Genomic DNA, 17,631 nt, shown 5'->3' on the forward strand with positions numbered 1-17,631 from the left:
GGGGGTGGGAACCCAAACAGAGCTGAATAAAAGGTGGCCTCCTGTGACCCAGCTGTGGTGTTTCATGTGCAATGCATTGGTCAGGGCAGCCAGAGAGTTGCTGTCTGGGAGGGGCCTGGACCGGGGTCTAGGGGTGAAGACTCCCAAAGGCAAGGAGGGGTGGGTATATTTGAAACAAAACAAAACAGGGATGTGGGGAAGAGGTGACACTGGGAAACAGAGGTGGCCTGAGAAAGAACCCAGAAATGGACTCTCTCCTATGCCTGGAGGCCCTGAAGGAAGGAGGAAACAAAATCTACACTGGCTCCAGCGGGCCTGACCCGACCTCAGCCCACACCCACAGCTCTCTTCTGAGGCCAGCCCATGCCCCTCTCTGGCTGGCACAGTGCCTTTAAGGCAGCTCTATTCTTAGCTGTCCAGGTGTGAAGCAAATCCTTGGACCACAGATAACAGTGGCAGAGTCAACACAGCCATGATAAGCCAGGGCTGGGACAGATCCGGGTGCTGCTGGCACCAGGCCCTGGCCCTCAGCCGCCCCTCCCGCCACTGCCCCTGGGTGGGCTCTCTGGCACCCTGGGAATGGGGAAGTGGTTCTAGTTCCCTGACCCCCTTTGGGTCCAGACACCACGCCACACCCTCAGCTATATGCCCACGGGGTCCAGGTGCCGGAGGTGGAGTGCTGTGTTAGCAGTCAGCGCTGCTCCCCCTGGTGGTGAGAGCAAGCTGGAGCCTGGGCCTTGGGTGTAGCAGGAAGCTGTATGCACTTAAATCAGGGACCTCCTTTCCTTAGGTGCCTTTCCCACCACGGTACCGGAAATTACCAGGAATGGTCACACTCCGGGAGGGAAAAAGAAATGTGCCTGGTGTCACAGTTTATTGATTATAAACCATGAAAATTACAGCTGTTGCTCAGCACAGGCCTAGCAATGCCCACTGCAAGGAGGTGATAGTAGGCACCAGAGGCCTAGCTTGGCTCAGTCCAATGGGGACACCAGCCTCAGCTGGATTCCCAAGGGAGACTTGGCACGTTGGCATGGGTGCAGGACCGGTAAAGCATGCAAGAGGGAGAAGAGGGACAGAAGAGACATGCGGCTGGAGGGCACAGGGACCCCCCCCCCAAAAAAAGAGGAGGGGTTCTTTTCCCTCTCAATGGGGAGGCTTAAAGCCTGGCTGCCAAGGCTGTATGTAGTTCAGCATCGATGGGGGGCAGGGGGCTTGGTAAGGCTAAGGGCAGTGTTGTCAATCATACCCACCTTCCCAGGCATCCTCCCTCCCAATAGCCCTCTGGGTGGGGGTGAGGGGGATATAGTTCAGGGATGGGATTGGGGCTTTCTATGCCTTGGCTAAGAAGCCAAGGGCAGAGCCTGGAGCAAAGACCTGGTGGGCCTGGGGTCCTAGGCCAATAGGTAACACAGAATGAAGGACATCTGAAGGTAAGCAGGGAGCGTCCCTTAGTCAAGGGAAGCCTTGGGAAGACAGAGCTGGCAAGGTGCAGGGCAGGACCACATGGTTAGGAAGAAGAGGGAGAAGCTGCTGGGTAAACAGCCCGCTGCCCAGAGGCCTGGGGAGCAGAGCTTAGGTTCTGGAAAGGGGGCCTGAAAAGGCTCAGTCCATCTTGGCAAAGCCCCCAATGGTGACTTTTCTCTCAGGCTTGGTGCCCACCGGTTCCTGCAGCTGTACAGCGCCACCCCCAATGAAGCAGAAGGCAGGGCACACAGGCCCCGAGCAGTCCAGGGGGCACTCTAGGAGCCCACGGAAGGACACAGCATCCAAGAAGGAAACCCGGCCCCGCTCGTAGTCCAAGCAGATGCCCAGGCGGGGTGGCAGGGGCACTGTGCAACTGGCTGCTGGGCCATCCCTCCCTGTCAGCCCTGCATTTGAACTCGCTCCGGAACCCAGCAGGATCTTGCCCATGCCAATGGTCAGGAAAGCAAAGGGTGGCAAGGCTTCTACCGTAGCATCCTCAGCACCACTGTCGTGCCCGCTGTCCGGGTCATATCTGTAAGGAGCAGGGATTCAGAAGGGAAAAGTTGGGGGGCAGGGGAGGGGAAAGAGAGCAAAGGAGGGGAGCGGGGGAGGGGATCAAAGGAGCTGAAATGTTGGAAGGATGGGGTGTTGGGGCACAAGAGGTTGCACGCATTAAGGTGAACACACATTGAGGACCCGACGTTTAGAGTGTAAGGCTTGAGGCTTTAGTTTGTGCAGGAAGGGAATAGGGAAAGGCAAGTGTGTAAGAAAGGCATGGTGGGGAAGGAGAGACAGGGTGCTACTACAGCACACTGAAGAAACGTGGGTCCCTGCCACCCATCAGGATAAAAGGTGCTGAGAGTGGTAGTGCTAGGGGGATCAGGTTAGGGATACAGTTTTGACAGCTGGGGATTTTGGAAGGATGAGAGCACAGTGATTAAGATGTGGTGGGTGGCGGGCTGGGGGGAAGGGGCGGAGCCTGGATGGTGGGTGCTGGTGTTAGAAGAGAGATGACATGGATTGACCTCAGGATATAAGAGTGGGGACAGCACAGTTCCAAGGGGAATTTGTGTTGGGGAGAAGGCATTTTGAAGAGATGGGATGCTGAAGGATGGAGGACTCAGAAGAGAAGTGACATCAGACGCAAGGAGGGCTGCGGAGATGTATGTAAGGGGAGAACCTGGAGACGTTGAGAAAGAGGTGGGGCTCGGAGAGAAAACTTTTCATGGGACTAAGGTGCTGGGGAAAGGGCATGGGAGCTTAGACAGGACAGCTTGGACTGGTCCTGAGTGACAGATGGAAGAAAGAGGTAACGCCTGCCTTCTGTCAACCCTTTCCGCAGCCATACACTCTGAAAACCAGTCCTCAAGATCCCTTCGGTTCAGCCCACATCTCTTCCACCCACAAGCCTGCCAGTCTGGCTTCCAGGCTGCTTGTTCTTGACCCTCCCCAGACCCCACCTAGGCAGGTCTCTGTTCCCCCTCACCCCCCTTTGCCAAGCCCAGCTCCTCCCCCAGGGCTTGAGTCCCCACCCACTCCCTTGCAGAAGGGCCTGACCTGGGGCTGATCACATCCGGGGCACCCTGGAAGCTTTCCTGAAGCTTGCTCTCCAGCCCGACGCCCACCTTGACCAAGTAGGAAGCAGGGTCTACAGCACAGGCCCAGTAGCTGCGGCCCTGGGTCACAGCCACATCACCCAGGACCACGTCCACACTCAGGTGACAGCCTGTGAGCAGCCGCTCAGCGGCCAGCAGCAAGGGAAGGCCCGGAATACTCCGCACCGCTCGCTGGTCCTTGCTGATGGCTAGCCGTTCTCGGCTTGCACCCCAGCGGCCATCAAGGAAGAAGTGCAGGACTAGAATCAGGAGGTTAAGACAGAAGGAAGGGTTTCAGGAACGCACACTGGCACTGGGGGGTTGTGGGGCACCAGCACAGACACTGGGAATTTCTGGGCACAGGGAACAAATTACCAAGGGGTTCAGTCACTAGGAACTGGCAGGTACCCACGGGAATGGGGCATAGGACACTGAAATGGAGACATAGGAAGGAACGGGGCATCCCAGAGGGCCATAGGATGCCAGGAATAGCTGCAGTGGGCAGAGAAAAGTGTCCCATCTCTGGCTGACTCAATGTTTTTGCAATCCATTCTCCATGACTTGCTCTGTGGACCATCTCCACTACTGCCCTGTTTTATCTGGTCACATTCCTAACAGCGACCTGGTGCACGCTACCCGACCCCTAAACCCAGCCCTGCCTTTTTTTGCCCTTTACCGGAGTGCTGAGCACACTCGGCAAGCCACCTCTCTAACCCTGACTGAGCCCTTACCGAGTCAGAAGCTAAATAAGTCTTTCCATGCACCATCTTTTTTTGTTTTGTTTTGTTTTTCGAGACAGGGTTTCTCTGTGTAGCCTTGGCTGTCCTGGACTCACTTTTTGTAGACCAGGCTGGCCTCGAACTCACAGAGATCCGCCTGCCTCTGCCTCCCGAGTGCTGGGATTAAAGGCGTGCGCCACCACGGCTTTACATGCACCATCTTATAATGGTTTAATTATCAAACCACTGGCCGGGCCTGGTGGCGCTTTTCCAGTGCCCACTGGGAGTGAGCTGTGTACCTGTACCCTCTGAGTGTATGTCTAATGTTCATCACATGAAGCCACCTGTCTGTGTGCTCACCGGGTGCTGGAGGTGTGTGGAGGTGCACATCTTCACTGTATTCTCCATAACCAGCCTTGTTGCAGCCACGGACGCGCAGTACATACACAGAGCCCGTGTCAGGGTTCTCAAGAAGGGCGCTGGTGCCCCTCACCTCCTCCCGTCGCTGCCATCGTGTAGGGCCCCCCTGGGCAGGGACATCTGTGCGCCGGAACTCAACAGTGTAATGCCAGGCAGGTGGTGAGTGAGGGGGTAGCCGCCAGCACAGGAAGATTTGATCGTAGGCGAAGGTGCGCTGGGTGTCGATGACGGGAGCCTCGGGCACTGTTGGAAGAGACAACAGGGGTCAATCAAGGCCTGGCCACCAGCCTGGCATGGGGAGTAGGGCAGGCAGGGGCAGGAAGCAGCGGGAGCCGGGGGGGTGAGTGTGGGTGAGGGAGCTGGGGGAAGGAGTCTCCTAGCCACTGGGTGGGCGGGGCAGGACCCACAGGAGAAAGAAGCGGGTGAGAGCTGGGCAGAAGAGAAGGTAAGGGCCTGAACTCTGGTCCTTGTTTGCCACTACCCTAGTTTGGCCTGAAGTAAAAAGCCACTTCCCTCTCTGGGCCTCAGTTCTCTCTTCAGTCAAACAACAGCATCATGACCAAATGAGTTCTGAGAGCTCTGACAGCTTAGAGTCTCTGAGCTAAGAGGAGCCCCAGAACGAACGAGGCAGGCAAAGGCCACGGGAACCCAGGCAAGAGAGCCCTGAGCAGGAAGGGAGGCGTGAGGGTTGGGATGGAGATGCCAGGGTCAGCAAGACAGGCAGGAAGGCAGCAGAGAAGAGCAAGCCTGACAGCAGGGCCGTGCATGTAGGTCAGGAGGAAGAGAGTGAAAGACCACAGAGGGCAAGGGTCAGGATAGCAAAGGTCAGAAGGACCAGGATTACGCAATAGCCAAAAGGAGGCAGAAGAGTGACAGGACATTTGTCAAGTGGGAGGGACCAAGAATTCAGGGTACAGTAGGAGAGAAGGAAGCAATATGTGGGTGGCCAAGCTGTGTGGGAGCACAGGGAAGGGAGTAGGGAGGGGGCCCAGCGGGTGGCAGGGCCCCCAGGGCAGGGCTGCTGACTTGCCTGGGGTGCTCCGGAGCAGAGTCCGCGGTGGCCACAGCCTATAAAGAGAGAGGGAGAAGCAGCGCTGAGCGCGGTAGGATGGTGTGGCGGGGGGTTGGCTGGGTAGGAGTGGCTGGCCAGGCCAGGCAGGAGGCCGGGAGGTCCCTGGTGGGCACTGCCCCCCGGGTCCGCTGCTGTGGGGACAGGGAAGAAGGCTCTGGTTGGACACGGGCCTGGCTAGCTCCTTACCTCTCAGGAAGCTAAGCTCTGTCAGCAGCTTCATCTCACGGCCCACATCCAGCTGGCAATGGCGGAAGGAGCAGCTGGCAGCTGGCCGGAACGTCTGGAGGGCCTCAGTGGCTCGGGCAATCCTGGAAGAGGACAGGCAAGGGTCAGACACAGCCAGGTGGGCAGCAACCCCTCCCCGGGATCCTGCCCTGCCTCTCCCTAGAGCCTCCCTAGGCCACTGCTCAGGCCAACTGACTCCTCAGAAGAGGCTAGCATCGGTTTGGCCACGTGATGCTCTCTAGCTCTCCCCACCTGGGCATTCTAGCTATAGTCCTAGCTCCTAGCCATTAGCTATACCCACAATGCCCACCTCCCTGGAGCCTGAATCCCTGTGCCGGTCCCTCAGTACCTGTTATGCAGCTGTTTGGCTGCTTGCACAAAGCAAGGCTGGTCTGTTTCCTTAAGGACTTCCTGGGCATAACCCACCAAACCCGAGCCATCCAGCAGGCTCTGGTGCTCATGGATCTGGGCGCTGAGGCGGGACAATCGCTCCTGCTGACACTGTTCGATGGCCTGGAGCAGTGAGGTCTGCTTCTCTTCCAGCACAGCCCCTAGTCCCCGAACCAGCTGGGACACCTCCTCCTTTGCCTGCTGACCACTCACCTGTCCAAGAAGCAACATCCGAAGGATAAGTGACTTCCTGTCTTCCTGGAAGCAGTACTTGGGCTAGGATGCTACACCATACTACCCACCTCAACTGGCCAGGATCATGACTGGCAAGGCACCTACACCACAGATACAGTTGGTCCAGTCACCTCCAGACCATTTATTCTAACTTTCCTGAACACTCACATCATAACTGTAGGCGAGAGAGAAGCCCTAAGTTACTAGGTTTTAGGCTTGATCTAGGAAACCAAATTAATACAGGAGAAAAGTACAAAAGTCCTATTAATTTTATACCTACTTGGGGATCTTTCTAAATTTTTTTTTTTAAAGATTTATTTAATGTGTGTGTGTATGTGTGTGTGTGTGTTCTGTCTGTATTTTCCTTTTGCCGGGCATAGTGGAAACGCTTTTAATCCCAGCACTGGGGAGGCAGAAGCAAGAAGATCACTGTGAGTTCGAGGCCAGCCTGGTCTACGAAGGGAGTCCAGGACAGCAGGACTACAAGAAAAACCCTGTCTCAAAAAACCAAAAAAAAAAAAAAAAAAAAAAAAAAAAAAAAAAAAAAGAAAAAGAAAAAAGAAAAAAAGTAGGTCATGGTGGCGCACTCCTTTAATTCCAGCACTCAGGAGGCAGAGGCAGGTGGATCTCTCTGGGTTCAAGGCCAGCCTGGTCTACAAAGCGAGTCCAGGACAGGCAAGACTACACAGAGAAACCCTGTCTCAAAAAATAAAGTATTTTTTGTTATTTTATGTAAAAGGGTGTTTTGGATGGATGGATGGATGGATGGATGTGGACCAAGTGTATGCCTGGTACCCGTGGAGACCAGAAGAAGGCATCCGATACCCAGAACTACAGATGGTTGTGAGCCACCATGTGGGCGCTGGGAATTGAATCTGGGTCGTCTGGAAGAGCAGCCAGGGTCCCTAACCACTGATCTATCTTTCCAGACTTTACTTAGGGATCTCTATAAAGACAGGGTTTCATATAGCCCAGGCGGACCTTGAACTTGCTGTGTACTGGAGAGAGACTGCCTGCTTCAATGTCCCCAGTTCTGGGATCACAGTGTAAGCCACCGTGTCCAGCTTAAAATTTTGATTAATTTTTTAAAAGAATAATTCAGATGCTGGACAGAAGCTCAGTGGTTAAGAGCGAGTGATCACCGGGCAAAGGCTGAATTCAGTTCCTAGCATCCATGCAAGGTAGCTGAGCCATCTGTAACATCTGCACCAGGAAATCCAATGCCCTGGGACTCTATGGGCACCCCATGCCTCGCCACATGGCATCAACTCACACACGTGCACACACACACACACACACGCACATGATCCAGTTTTTAAAAAAATAATCAAAATAATGCAGTTACTCTTTAATAACTTAAAATGTTTTAATTTAGTTTTGCCAGTTTTGTGCTTTATTGTCATGGAGACCTTGGACCTTGACCTACTAGTGCAGCAGCAGGTATACCCACTCTTTCAACATTTTTTATTCGAAAATATTTACTTTATTTATCTCTGTGTGTGTTTGCCTGCATGAGTGTGTGTGTGTGTGAGTTTATATGCACCGCATGTGTGCAAAAGCCCTTGAAGGGGCTGGGCGTGTGTGTGTTTGCCTGAATGAGTGTGTGTGTGTGTGTGTGTGTGTGTGTGTGTGTGTGTGTGAGTTTATATGCACCACATGTGTGCAAAAGCCCTTGAATGGGCTGGGCGTGGTGTACAAAAGCCCTTGATGGCCAGAGGAAGGTATCAGATCTCCTGGAGCTGGAGTTCTAGGTGGTCATGAGCTGCCATGTGGATGCTGGGAATTGAACCCAGGTCCTCTGCAAGAGCAGTCAGTACTCGTCACCACTGAACCATCCCGCCAGCCCCTGTCTGCCCTTTGTGGTAAAGATGCCTGTGCTCCACCACTGAGCTTTGCTGTCAACTCCAGATCTATGAATTTGTGAAGATATGACGGGATTTATAGGCTGGGGTAGTAAATCCTAGTCATGCTGTTAAGAGACAAATGGGGAAAGGGCTGAAAATTAGCAGATGATAAGAGCTACTTTAAATAGTTGGTTAGTTGGGTACTCTGCAGCCTTAATTACCAATATCTGGCAAACAGGATTGTCCTGGGACCTCAGTGCCTGAAGGCGAACCTTCTCCAAAAAGTCCTTCCATATCCTGTTACATGTCAGAAAATGCAGGAAATGGCCTTTTTTGAACCTACTGGTCCCTAAGTGATTGCAACTTGAAATCATCACTATACTAATTGGTCATGTTCTGCCTTAGCTCTTTTAGTCTGTCTGTCTGTCTGTCTGTCTGTCTCTCTCTCTCTCTGTCTCTCTCTCTCTCTCTCTCTCTCTCTCTCTCTCTCTCGACAGGGTTTCTCTGTGTAGAATTGGCTGTCCCGGACTCACTTGTAGACCAGACTGGCCTCGAACTCACATCAATCCACCTGGCTCTGCCTCCCTGAGTGCTGGGATTAAAGACGTGCACCACCACTGCCCAGCTAGTCTTTATCTCTCTTAATGTCAATGTCTCAGTCAAATAAGAAAGGCCACGACTGCACTGAGGGCTATTTTTGGACTACACTAGCGATACCATCATTCCCATGCCAGTTAATTTAGACAACCTAGAAGAAGCTGTTTGTACCCTTCCCCTAGCTTCGGGATTGTATCCATGCTATGCTGAACCTAACTAAGCACATTTGAGCTCCGTAGCCCCAGCTCCAGCGCTCCCACCCGCCCTGCAGCCCCAGCTCCAGCCTAACCCAGCCTACTCGTGTCCTTGCCAATTGAGTTTAACCAGAGCCTCCACCCACACACACTCTCCTCCCAAGGGCTCCAAGCTGGCAGCAAGGCAAACGGGGGCATGCCCATCCAAGCAGGATCCAAGGCACAGGTCCATGCCCTTCCTCACCTCAGTGTGCCTGATGGTCTCTTCCAGTTCACAAATCTGGGTCTGTACCGTGTCCTGGTTTCCCAAGATGTATGTCAGGCTCTTTGTCAGCTTATCCTAAGGGCAAAGAAAGAGGTGGGCATCATCCTGGCTCTGCAAGAAGCAAGTCGTGAGGTGTGTGGCAATGTGTGTCAGCCTCGGGGCTGAGCAAGCAGGAGCCTTTACCTTGAGGGCCTGGTAGGCATTGAGCACTGGTGTGATCTTGTGCCCACTGTGGGTGCGCCGTACCCTGCAGAGTTGGCACACCAGCCGTTGACACGTCTTACAGTAGTGGGTCACCTCTTCCTTGTGGTCGGGACACATCAGACCCTAAAGGATGCAAAGCATAATGAAACAGTCAGCCAATGGTATAAGGGTGCTCACCTACCCACAATTGGTGGCCCCTCTCCAGCAGTCAGGGAAGTGGAAACAGCTGGTGATGCTCCATAGTGCTACCCAGTGCTGGGATTAAAGGTGTACGCCAACACACCCAGCTTTTTTTTTTTTTTTTTTTAAAGACAGAGTTTTCCTGTGTAGCCCAGGCTGGCCTTCAACTTCCAAGTCTCTTTATTCACCCTTTGCAGTGCTGGGAAGTCAGGCTGTGCCCCCATCCTTGGCTGGATAACACTTTTTAGGCAAGAAACATCTGTGATCCTCTCACCGGCCCTGCAGCTATGGCTGTTGCAGAGCAGACTCTCCTGTCTCTATGCAGCAAATGAGGTGAGAGACCCACGGATGTTAAATCATTTGTTCGGTGAATGTTAGAGACCGGGGGCTGCTCGGCACCCCAACCTGATTGATGGTGCATGTCTGTAATCCCAGTACTCAGGAAACCGAGGCAAGGGGATTGCCATGAGTTCAAGGCTAGCCTGAGCTATATGGCAAGGCTCTGTCTTTTTTTCTTAATATTTTATTTTGAATTATGTGTGTGTTTGTGTGTGTGTGTGTCTATGTATGGAAATGTGCATATAAGTGCAGGTGCCTGAAGTGGCCAGAGGTGTTGTACGCCCTGGAGCTGGAATTACAGGGAAACAAACTAGGATTCTCTGGAAGAGCTCTTAATCACAGGGCCATCTCTTTAGCTATAAGACCCCATCTTGCCAGGCGGTGGTGGCGCACACTTTTAATCCCAGCACTTGGGAGGCAGAGGCAGGCGGATCACTGTGAGTTCGAGGCCAGCCTGGTCTACAAAGTGAGTCTAGGATAGCCAAGGCTACACAGAGAAACCCTGTCTGGAAGAAAAAAAAAAAAAAAAAAGACCCTGTCTCACACACATACACACATATGTACACACATATATATGCATGCATGCTCATACACACAGAGACAAAATCCCAACCTTGTCTACCAACCCTTAGAAAAGCCCAAATGCCGGCAACCCCCAACCACTGATTCAACACCACCACGCCCCTCCCACCTCAGACCCCCGAAAGAACTGGCTCACCTTGGGGCGGAATGAGAGGGTGGGCAGAGTGGGCTCATGCTGGGCCTTCTGGGTGCCCCAGGGGTGGAAGAGCTTGAAGCATTCATTGCAGAAGGTCGCTCGGCACTCTGTGCAGCCCTTGGTGGCCTCTAGCGGCGGGGGCTTGCACAGCTGACACAGGATGGCGCCTCCCACGCTCACACTCTGGCGGTACCTCTCCACCACTCGCTCTAGGGTCAGGTTTCGGAAAAGCCCAGAAAGGCCCCTCTCCCCCAGCTCCACATCGCCCTGGCACGCTGGGCATGGGAATATGATTGTCTGGGGGTGCAAGGCACCCCGCTTCCGCCCAGGGTATGTCCCAAAGCCTGTGGATGGACCCAGGAGGTAGAGGTGAGAGTTACATCTGGCTTGGGGGTGGGTGGGTGACATCTGTTCAATTAAAACGTGGAATTTTATTGCACCAGAGCTCAGCTCTCATTAGAATCCAGATAACCAGTAAGTAGCTCCACCCCGGAAGGACAGACAGAGGCCCCTGACCCCGTTCTATCTTCCTATATTCCCACCCCATCCCACAGGCCCCAGCCCCCACCTGACTTAAGAAGCCGGTCCAAGCGATCTGGCTTGGGGAGAGTTCTCCGAGAGAGTCGGGGGCTGCGGGTGGAAGGGGTGGAGGCAGGAGAAGTGGGCTCCGAACTGGGGTCCCCACCATGGCCTATGTACCCTTGCTGGCCCAAAACCTCCCGGGCACAGGCCTGGCATACGTTGTGGGTACAAGGCAGCACTAGTGGCTGCTTGTACATCTCTTGGCACACTGGGCACAGCAGTTCCTTCTCCATATTCTTCATGCTTGTCTGTGGAGGGACCAGGAGGTTGTGTGAGAGCTACAGCACTTGGGCATATCTCAGCCGGTTCCTTGGCTGCCAGGAAGGGGAGCACAAGCTACCTACTGCTTTGGCTCAGTACCTGCCTTGGTTGGCACACCTTCCCAGCTCGGTCTCCGGCTTCTGCTCCCCTCTTGGAGAGTTTAAAGTCCAACAGGAAGGTATGGTTGGAGCTCTGGCCTCCCCCCTCCCCGCCCCGCATCGCGCCCCACCCCCATCACTCCTGCTGCAGCAGCAGTACTGGCAGCCCGTCCTCCCTCCTCACCTGTCTCCATCCCTCCATCTCTGGATTACCGGCCTGCTCCATGCATTGATTTCAAGGGCAACACCCATTCTATAGCTGGGCACTGTCCCCCGCCCATTTCTCTAGCAACCCTCAGACGTTTGACTGCTCTCCGCTGCCAGGGTGTGCTAGCATTCCGAAGCGGCTGGGCACCGGCCTGCGGCCCTACCCGGGCCCCCCTTTCCCTGCCCATCACTCATCCTCCGTTCTTCACTTCTGTTTCTTCCAGTCTCCCCAAATCATCCCATTCCTCTTAGCCTCCTATACGCCAGCCCGCTAGAACCCTTTGCCCAATCTGGGGGCGGGGAGGGGGGGGAAGAGCGCCCCGCCTACTTGCCCCCTCCCCACCGGAAGTATCCCTCCTCCTTTTGGTGAGGGGTCTTCAGGCTATTCCCCACCCCCACACCTCACCTTGGTCCCTCTCTTCGCAGCCATCCCGGTCAGGGGCGCAGCTGACACAAAGGAGGGAGGGACAGGGAGGGAGGGGGAAGGAAGTGGTGGGGGGAGCAGGGTTGGCACCGCCTCTGGGAGAGACGGGCATGGGTTACCATGACAACCACAGGCTGCACGGCAGCTCGCGGGGGGGGGGGCGGGAGCGGTAGGGTGGGGAGGGTCGGAAGGGGTCCAAATTGGGAACTGCACCCTGAGGAGGCTTTTTCATCATTTCTCCCCCAACCTGTCTTCAGTTTCTTGGAAACCATCCAAGCTCACACAAGCCGGTTCTCATAGCCCTGGTGCACTGCTGGCCGCTACCCCAAGCCTACCCGCTGGGTCCGGGCAGCTTTTCGCTGCCTACACCCCAGCCAACGCGAGTCTTTAAGGCACTCACCACTCGGCTGTCCCTAGGATCCCTGCACACCTGCATCCGTCCTCCCACTAATTTCTGTCTTAATTAGTCCCCATCTACGTTCCAGATTCTTCCTGGACCCCCCACCTGTTCAAGGACCTGGGTTACCCAGACCCCTCTACATCCCCTCCCTTTCCCTTGACCCCACCTTAACTCACACTGATGCGGACTAGTGCATCCATGATGGAAGTGAAGGTCTGCATGTCCTCACCCTCAGCCATGGCCCTACTGTACCCGCCCGCCCCCGGGTGCCCGATCCTGGCTGCTGCTGCGAACCCGGGGCTTAATGCAGGAGCCGGGTGGGGTGTCGGGAGGGGTGGGGAGGGTCAGACATCACTGCGCATGCTCCAGGGACCAGCCTCGAACTGCGCCCGTCGAGGTTGGGGGTGGGAAATAGTTCTTCCCACGTGGTTTTCCAAAGGCGGTCTAGGGGGTGGATTACATGGAAGGGTATTTGAGGGAGGAACCATTCCTTCTATTAGAACATTACATCGGTCTCTAGGTAATACTACTCCCAAGAACGCAGGGAGCTGGTTTTAGAGGAAGATGAACTCCAGGTGGCGAGGGCTAACTACATCTTGGGTGGGGCATATCTTCTGGAGATGTAGAAGCAATCAAAATGGGACAGGGAGGTCTGAGGAACGTGTACTAGAGATGACATAAATGGCAAAGGAGACATAGGCCGTGGGATTGTGACTGAAAGACGTGAGTGCAGCTTGTCCAGAGAGGCAGGAGATGCCCTGGGTAGAGAAGGTTGGGGACCAAGCAGGGCGGTGGCCTAGAATGCTCTTCGAAGCATTATTTCCTCCTTGCCGCAAGAGGGCGCTGCGTCCAAGGCGCGTAGAGGAAGAAGTAAAGCAAGTCCACGTTGGGCCCCGACGCCTGCGTACAGACGGCCGCGCCGAGTCTGGCTCCCCCTCTTTCTCCAGAGGCACGGATTGGACCCACGGACCGGGCGTGATGGGTAACCCGACCGGCCAGATGAATGCCCGGGTTACTCTAACGGGGGTGGGCGTTGGGGTGGCCTCTTTTCCCCGTAGCCTGGTTAAAGCTGACGTGTCCTGGTTTCCAGGGAACAAGCATTTCCTCCGGACAGGCGGGAACTTGGGTGTGGGGGCCCGGGGAGTTGGGGGGGGAGGGTTCCTGGAGGTCGCGGTGGGGTGGTGGGGTGGGGAGTGTGGCTGCATTGCTGGGAGCCCTAGGAAGTGGTTGGCAGGCCGAGCTCCAGGGTGAATCAGCCTGAAACTTAGCCTGACTCTTTTTCATCTCCAGCGGTCGGTACCGGAACCTCCTTGGCACTGTCCTCCCTCCTGTCCCTGCTGCTCTTCGCTGGCATGCAGATATACAGTCGTCAGCTGGCCTCCACTGAGTGGCTCACAATTCAGGGGGGCCTGCTGGGCTCCGGCCTTTTCGTCTTTTCCCTGACTGTATCCTCCTCCCCGAAGCTGGGAAGGGGCGGCATACGTTTGAACAGAAGATGGGGCATGGGGGGAGGGCGCTAGGTCCCTGTGTTTCTCCTACTTCCCAGCGGTGGTAGGTTTTGTGTGTCTCCTACTCCTTAGCCTTGATTTGTCGCACGAGTTTCTTCTTAATTTCCTCAATCCAGGCCTTCAATAATCTGGAAAATCTGGTCTTTGGTAAAGGTTTCCAAGCAAAGATCTTCCCTGAGAGTAAGTGAAACCACGTAGTTGGTTGAACCTTTAAAAAAAAAAAAAAATCAGCCGGGCGTGGTGGCGCACGCCTTTAATCCCAGCACTCGGGAGGCAGAGGCAGGCGGATCGCTGTGAGTTCGAGACCAGCCTGGTCTACAAAGTGAGTCCAGGATGGCCAAGCCTACACAGAGAAACCCTGTCTTGAAAAACCAAAAAAAAAAAAAAAAAAAAAAAAAAAAATCTCCCTCAAAGGTGATGCTGAATTTCCAGAGACTTAGATGGTTAAGGAGAAAACTGTTGTGAAGACAGGATGCTTTTGGATTAAGCATTTTATCCAGCACTGGAGCTGGAAGAGAGGCAGGAAAGAAAAGAGACAGAAAGAGAGAGAGAGAGTGAGGAGAAAGAAAAAGGAAAACTTGGCCTGCTCCCAGGAGAGGTTTCAAGTGAACAGTCAAGTTTGAGGTGATATTTGATAGGCCTCCTCCTTGGGAAGGTTTTTTTTTTTGTTTGTTTGTTTGTTTTGTTTTTTGAGACAGGGTTTCTCTGTGTACCCTTGGCTGTTCTGGACTCACTTTGTAGACCAGGCTGGCCTCGAACTCACAGCGATACGCCTGCCTCTGCCTCCCAAGTGCTGGGTTTAAAGGCGTGCGCCACCACGCCTGGCTTGGGAAGGTATTTTTTATGTCTGTGAGAAAAGAAAGCAAGATCAAGTCCACTGAGGGGTTCTGATGTGAAGTCGAGCCAGAACCGGTGAGTTTTGCTTGAAGGTGGTTGTGAAATCTATGATCACTGGTATGTTACCCACAGCAGGACTCCTGCTAAAGGCGAATGGAGAGGAACTATTAGAGCTCTCTCTTTGTTTCTCTTTCTCTCTTCACCTGTCCTCCTCCCCTCTGTAGCGCAGGCTGCCCTGCACTTACTACGCAGCTGAGGATGACTTTAAACCCTTGAGCTGACCATCCTCCTGCCTCCACTTCCCACGTCCAGAGGTTAGCGCCACCTCGTATAGTTTATGTGATGCTGGGTATCAAACCCATGTCTTCCAGCGTGATGGGCAAGCACTCCACCAACCAAGCCACATCTGCAGCCCTGATGAATCAGTTTTTGTAGGCCGGGCATGGTGGCGCACACCTTTAAACCCAGCACTCGGGAGGCAGAGGCAGGCGGATCGCTGTGAGTTTGAGGCCAGCCTGGTCTACAAAGCAAGTCTAGGACAGCCACGGCGACACAGAGAAACTCTGTCTGGAGAAACAAACAGACAAAAATCAGTTTTTGTATGTAACAGTCCTTGTTAGATGGTTCCTATAGAGATCTGATGTTTTACTTACTTATGGAGCATTAAGTTCATAAAGCAGAGTCAGCATTGGGACCAAAGCACCGAAGAAAGAAAGCTACAAACTCGGAGGCTCCCAGCAGCTGTCACTTTATGAAGGACTCACCCATTAACGCAAATGCCTGTCACTGTCACCTCATTTCCTTGCTCTCCTCTGGGTTTTGCTGTCTTTACAACCCTGTGGCAGGTTTTCCAGGATTTCCACCCAGCACTCTCAGAACTCTTGTCTCTTACACTTTTGTTTTATTTTGTTGGTTTTTGGAGACAGGATTTCTCTGTGTAACAGTCTTGGCTATCCTGGACTCGCTTTGTAGACCAGGTTGGCCTTGAACTCACAGCAATCCTCCTGCCTCTGCCTCCCGAGTGCTGGGGTTAAAGGTGTGTGTCACCATGCCCGGCTCTGTCTGTTATTTTCTTTAAAAAAGAAAGAAAGAAAGAAAGAAAGAAAGTGTTGGAGGACAAAAATCTTTGTCTTTCAGCCAGAAAGTGGTGGCACAAACTGTTAATCCCAGCACTCGGCAGAGGCATAAGCAGGCAGATCTCTGTGAGTTCGAGGCTAGCCTGATCTATAGATCGAGTTTCAGGATAGCCAGGGCTACACAGAGAAACCTTGTCTTGAAAAAGAAAAAAAAAAAAAAAAAGGGAATCCTCGTCGTCTTTGCCTTCACTGCTGGCTTTAGCTGAACAAGTGGAGCCTCTTCGTCCTTTGTGCCCTCCTCTCACCCTATCCTGTCCTGTTTAGAGGTCTGAGTCCTCCGCTCTAAATAATCGGAGCAAGCCCGCTTCAAGCCCCGCTAGTATGTTTTATGTATTAGCTTACTTTTGAGGCCATATCTCACTGTCGCCCAGGCTGGCCTTATCTTAAGTGATCCTCCTGCCTCAGCCTCCTGCCTGCTTTGCTGTATAGGCATATACCACTGGGTTCGGCTTCCTTTTATGGGTGGGGTTGGGGGGGGCCTAGAAGTTAAATGAGATGTGGTTTTTCGAGACAGGGTTTCTCTGTGTAACAGTCCTGGCTGTCCTAGACTCATTTTTTGTAGACCAGGCTGGCCTCGAACTCACAGCAATCCACCTGCCTCTGTCTCCCGAGTGCTGGGATTAAAGGTGTGCGCACCGCACCCCGCTGCTCCTAGTTCTCTGTTTCTCTGTTGAGCACGTACCGACCCCTCTTGTTCTCGCCTCCGCAGTTCTCCTCTGCTTGCTGCTGGCACTCTTTGCATCTGGTCTCATCCACCGGGTCTGTGTCACCACCTGGTATGTATCTGATAGTTGGGCAAGGAACAGCGATGCCACACCGGATCCTCCTGTGGTGTCGCCAGTCCCTTCCCTTCCCGCCATATACCTAGTTTGCCTTCCCATTTTGTTGTTGTTTTGTTTGTTTGTTTTTTTGGTTCTTCCCTAATTTCCCAAGCAAGAAACTGAATGCTTCCCTGGAGCCAGTGACTGCTCTGCTGGCCTTGTGCCTGTCTGTGTAATGACTTATTTTCGCCGTTCCCCCCCCCCCCCCTTAGCTTCATCTTCTCCATGGTTGGTCTGTACTACATCAACAAGATCTCCTCCACTCTGTACCAGGCAGCAGCTCCAGTCCTCACACCAGCCAAAGTTACCGGCAAGGGCAAGAAGAGAAACTAACCCCTAACGGCTAATAAAGATGATTCTTTGTAGTTCTGACCCTGAACTGCGTGCGATGAGTTGTCACCCTCATCTGCGGGTGCCTGAGTGTGGCAGGCATGGCAGCGCCTTCTACTTACAGGAGAGTCATCGTGGAAGATATCCAAGGTCTTAACCTGTGGGGAGAGAGGTTAACGGTCATGAGGTAGAATACAGGAAAGGTTGCCTTCCTGTCTACCAGAGCAGATTTTTATTATTATTATCTGGTGTATGTGTACATGTGTGTGTGTGGGTGCACATGTGAGAGGCTACAAGAGAGTGACAGGTGTCCCTTAGCATTCTTCCAAAGCCAGACCAGAGCTGGGCGCGGTGGCGCACGCCTTTAATCCCAGCATTTGGGAGGCAGAGGCAGGCAGGTTACTGTGAGTTTGAGGCCAGCCTGGTCCACAAAGCAAGTCCAAAACAGCCAAAGCTACACAGAGAAACCCTGTCTTGAGAAACCAAAAAATAAAAAACAAACAAAAAGACAAAACCAGACAAGATCTTACAATGGACGTGGACCTCTTAACCCCCAGACCATGG

General features: G+C 53.7%; 2 protein-coding genes across 4 annotated transcripts; one reads left to right on the forward strand and one right to left on the reverse strand.

The window, feature by feature from the left end:
• Positions 1-1,304: 1,304 nt before the first annotated feature.
• Positions 1,305-12,752, reverse strand: Trim46 (tripartite motif containing 46). Of its 3 annotated transcripts, none has more exons than XM_051157530.1 (10): positions 12,612-12,752; positions 11,032-11,293; positions 10,464-10,807; positions 9,206-9,349; positions 9,002-9,097; positions 5,848-6,101; positions 5,460-5,581; positions 4,142-4,444; positions 3,025-3,322; positions 1,305-1,999 (listed from the first exon to the last, which is right to left on the reverse strand). In XM_051157530.1, exons 1-10 carry the CDS (start codon positions 12,672-12,674, stop codon positions 1,606-1,608), a joined length of 2,280 nt encoding a protein of 759 aa, XP_051013487.1. In that variant the 5' UTR covers positions 12,675-12,752; the 3' UTR covers positions 1,305-1,605. The 3 variants fall into 3 exon arrangements, with proteins under 3 accessions (XP_051013487.1, XP_051013488.1, XP_051013489.1); XM_051157531.1 differs by lacking the exon at positions 12,612-12,752 and adding an exon at positions 12,018-12,128; XM_051157532.1 differs by lacking the exon at positions 3,025-3,322 and having other exon boundaries at positions 1,859-1,999; positions 12,612-12,751.
• A 150-nt stretch (positions 12,753-12,902) lies between these two features.
• Krtcap2 (keratinocyte associated protein 2) lies at positions 12,903-17,140 on the forward strand. Its single transcript, XM_051157533.1, has 5 exons — positions 12,903-13,417; positions 13,726-13,880; positions 14,060-14,123; positions 16,626-16,692; positions 16,950-17,140. The coding sequence occupies exons 1-5, from the start codon at positions 13,189-13,191 to the stop codon at positions 17,068-17,070; spliced, it is 636 nt and encodes a 211-aa protein (XP_051013490.1). The 5' UTR covers positions 12,903-13,188; the 3' UTR covers positions 17,071-17,140.
• Positions 17,141-17,631: the final 491 nt, after the last annotated feature.

The sequence above is a fragment of the Acomys russatus genome, chromosome 15 (assembly GCF_903995435.1).
Source record: "Acomys russatus chromosome 15, mAcoRus1.1, whole genome shotgun sequence".
In the NCBI taxonomy this organism is placed as follows: domain Eukaryota; kingdom Metazoa; phylum Chordata; class Mammalia; order Rodentia; family Muridae; genus Acomys; species Acomys russatus.

Excerpts from the sequence above, each read along its gene's own strand:
- Trim46 (XM_051157530.1), bottom strand. The coding sequence starts at position 12,674 with ATGGCTGAGGGTGAGGACATGCAGACCTTCACTTCCATCATGGATGCA. Across the intron at positions 9,350-10,463 it reads CCCTCTCATTCCGCCCCAAG|GGTCTGATGTGTCCCGACCA; the intron begins GTGAGCCAGTTC and ends TGCATCCTTTAG. Across the intron at positions 5,582-5,847 it reads GCCAAACAGCTGCATAACAG|GATTGCCCGAGCCACTGAGG; the intron begins GTACTGAGGGAC and ends GTCCTCTTCCAG.
- Krtcap2 (XM_051157533.1), top strand. The coding sequence starts at position 13,189 with ATGCCCTGGGTAGAGAAGGTTGGGGACCAAGCAGGGCGGTGGCCTAGA. Across the intron at positions 13,881-14,059 it reads TTTTCGTCTTTTCCCTGACT|GCCTTCAATAATCTGGAAAA; the intron begins GTATCCTCCTCC and ends TCCTCAATCCAG. Across the intron at positions 14,124-16,625 it reads AGCAAAGATCTTCCCTGAGA|TTCTCCTCTGCTTGCTGCTG; the intron begins GTAAGTGAAACC and ends TCGCCTCCGCAG.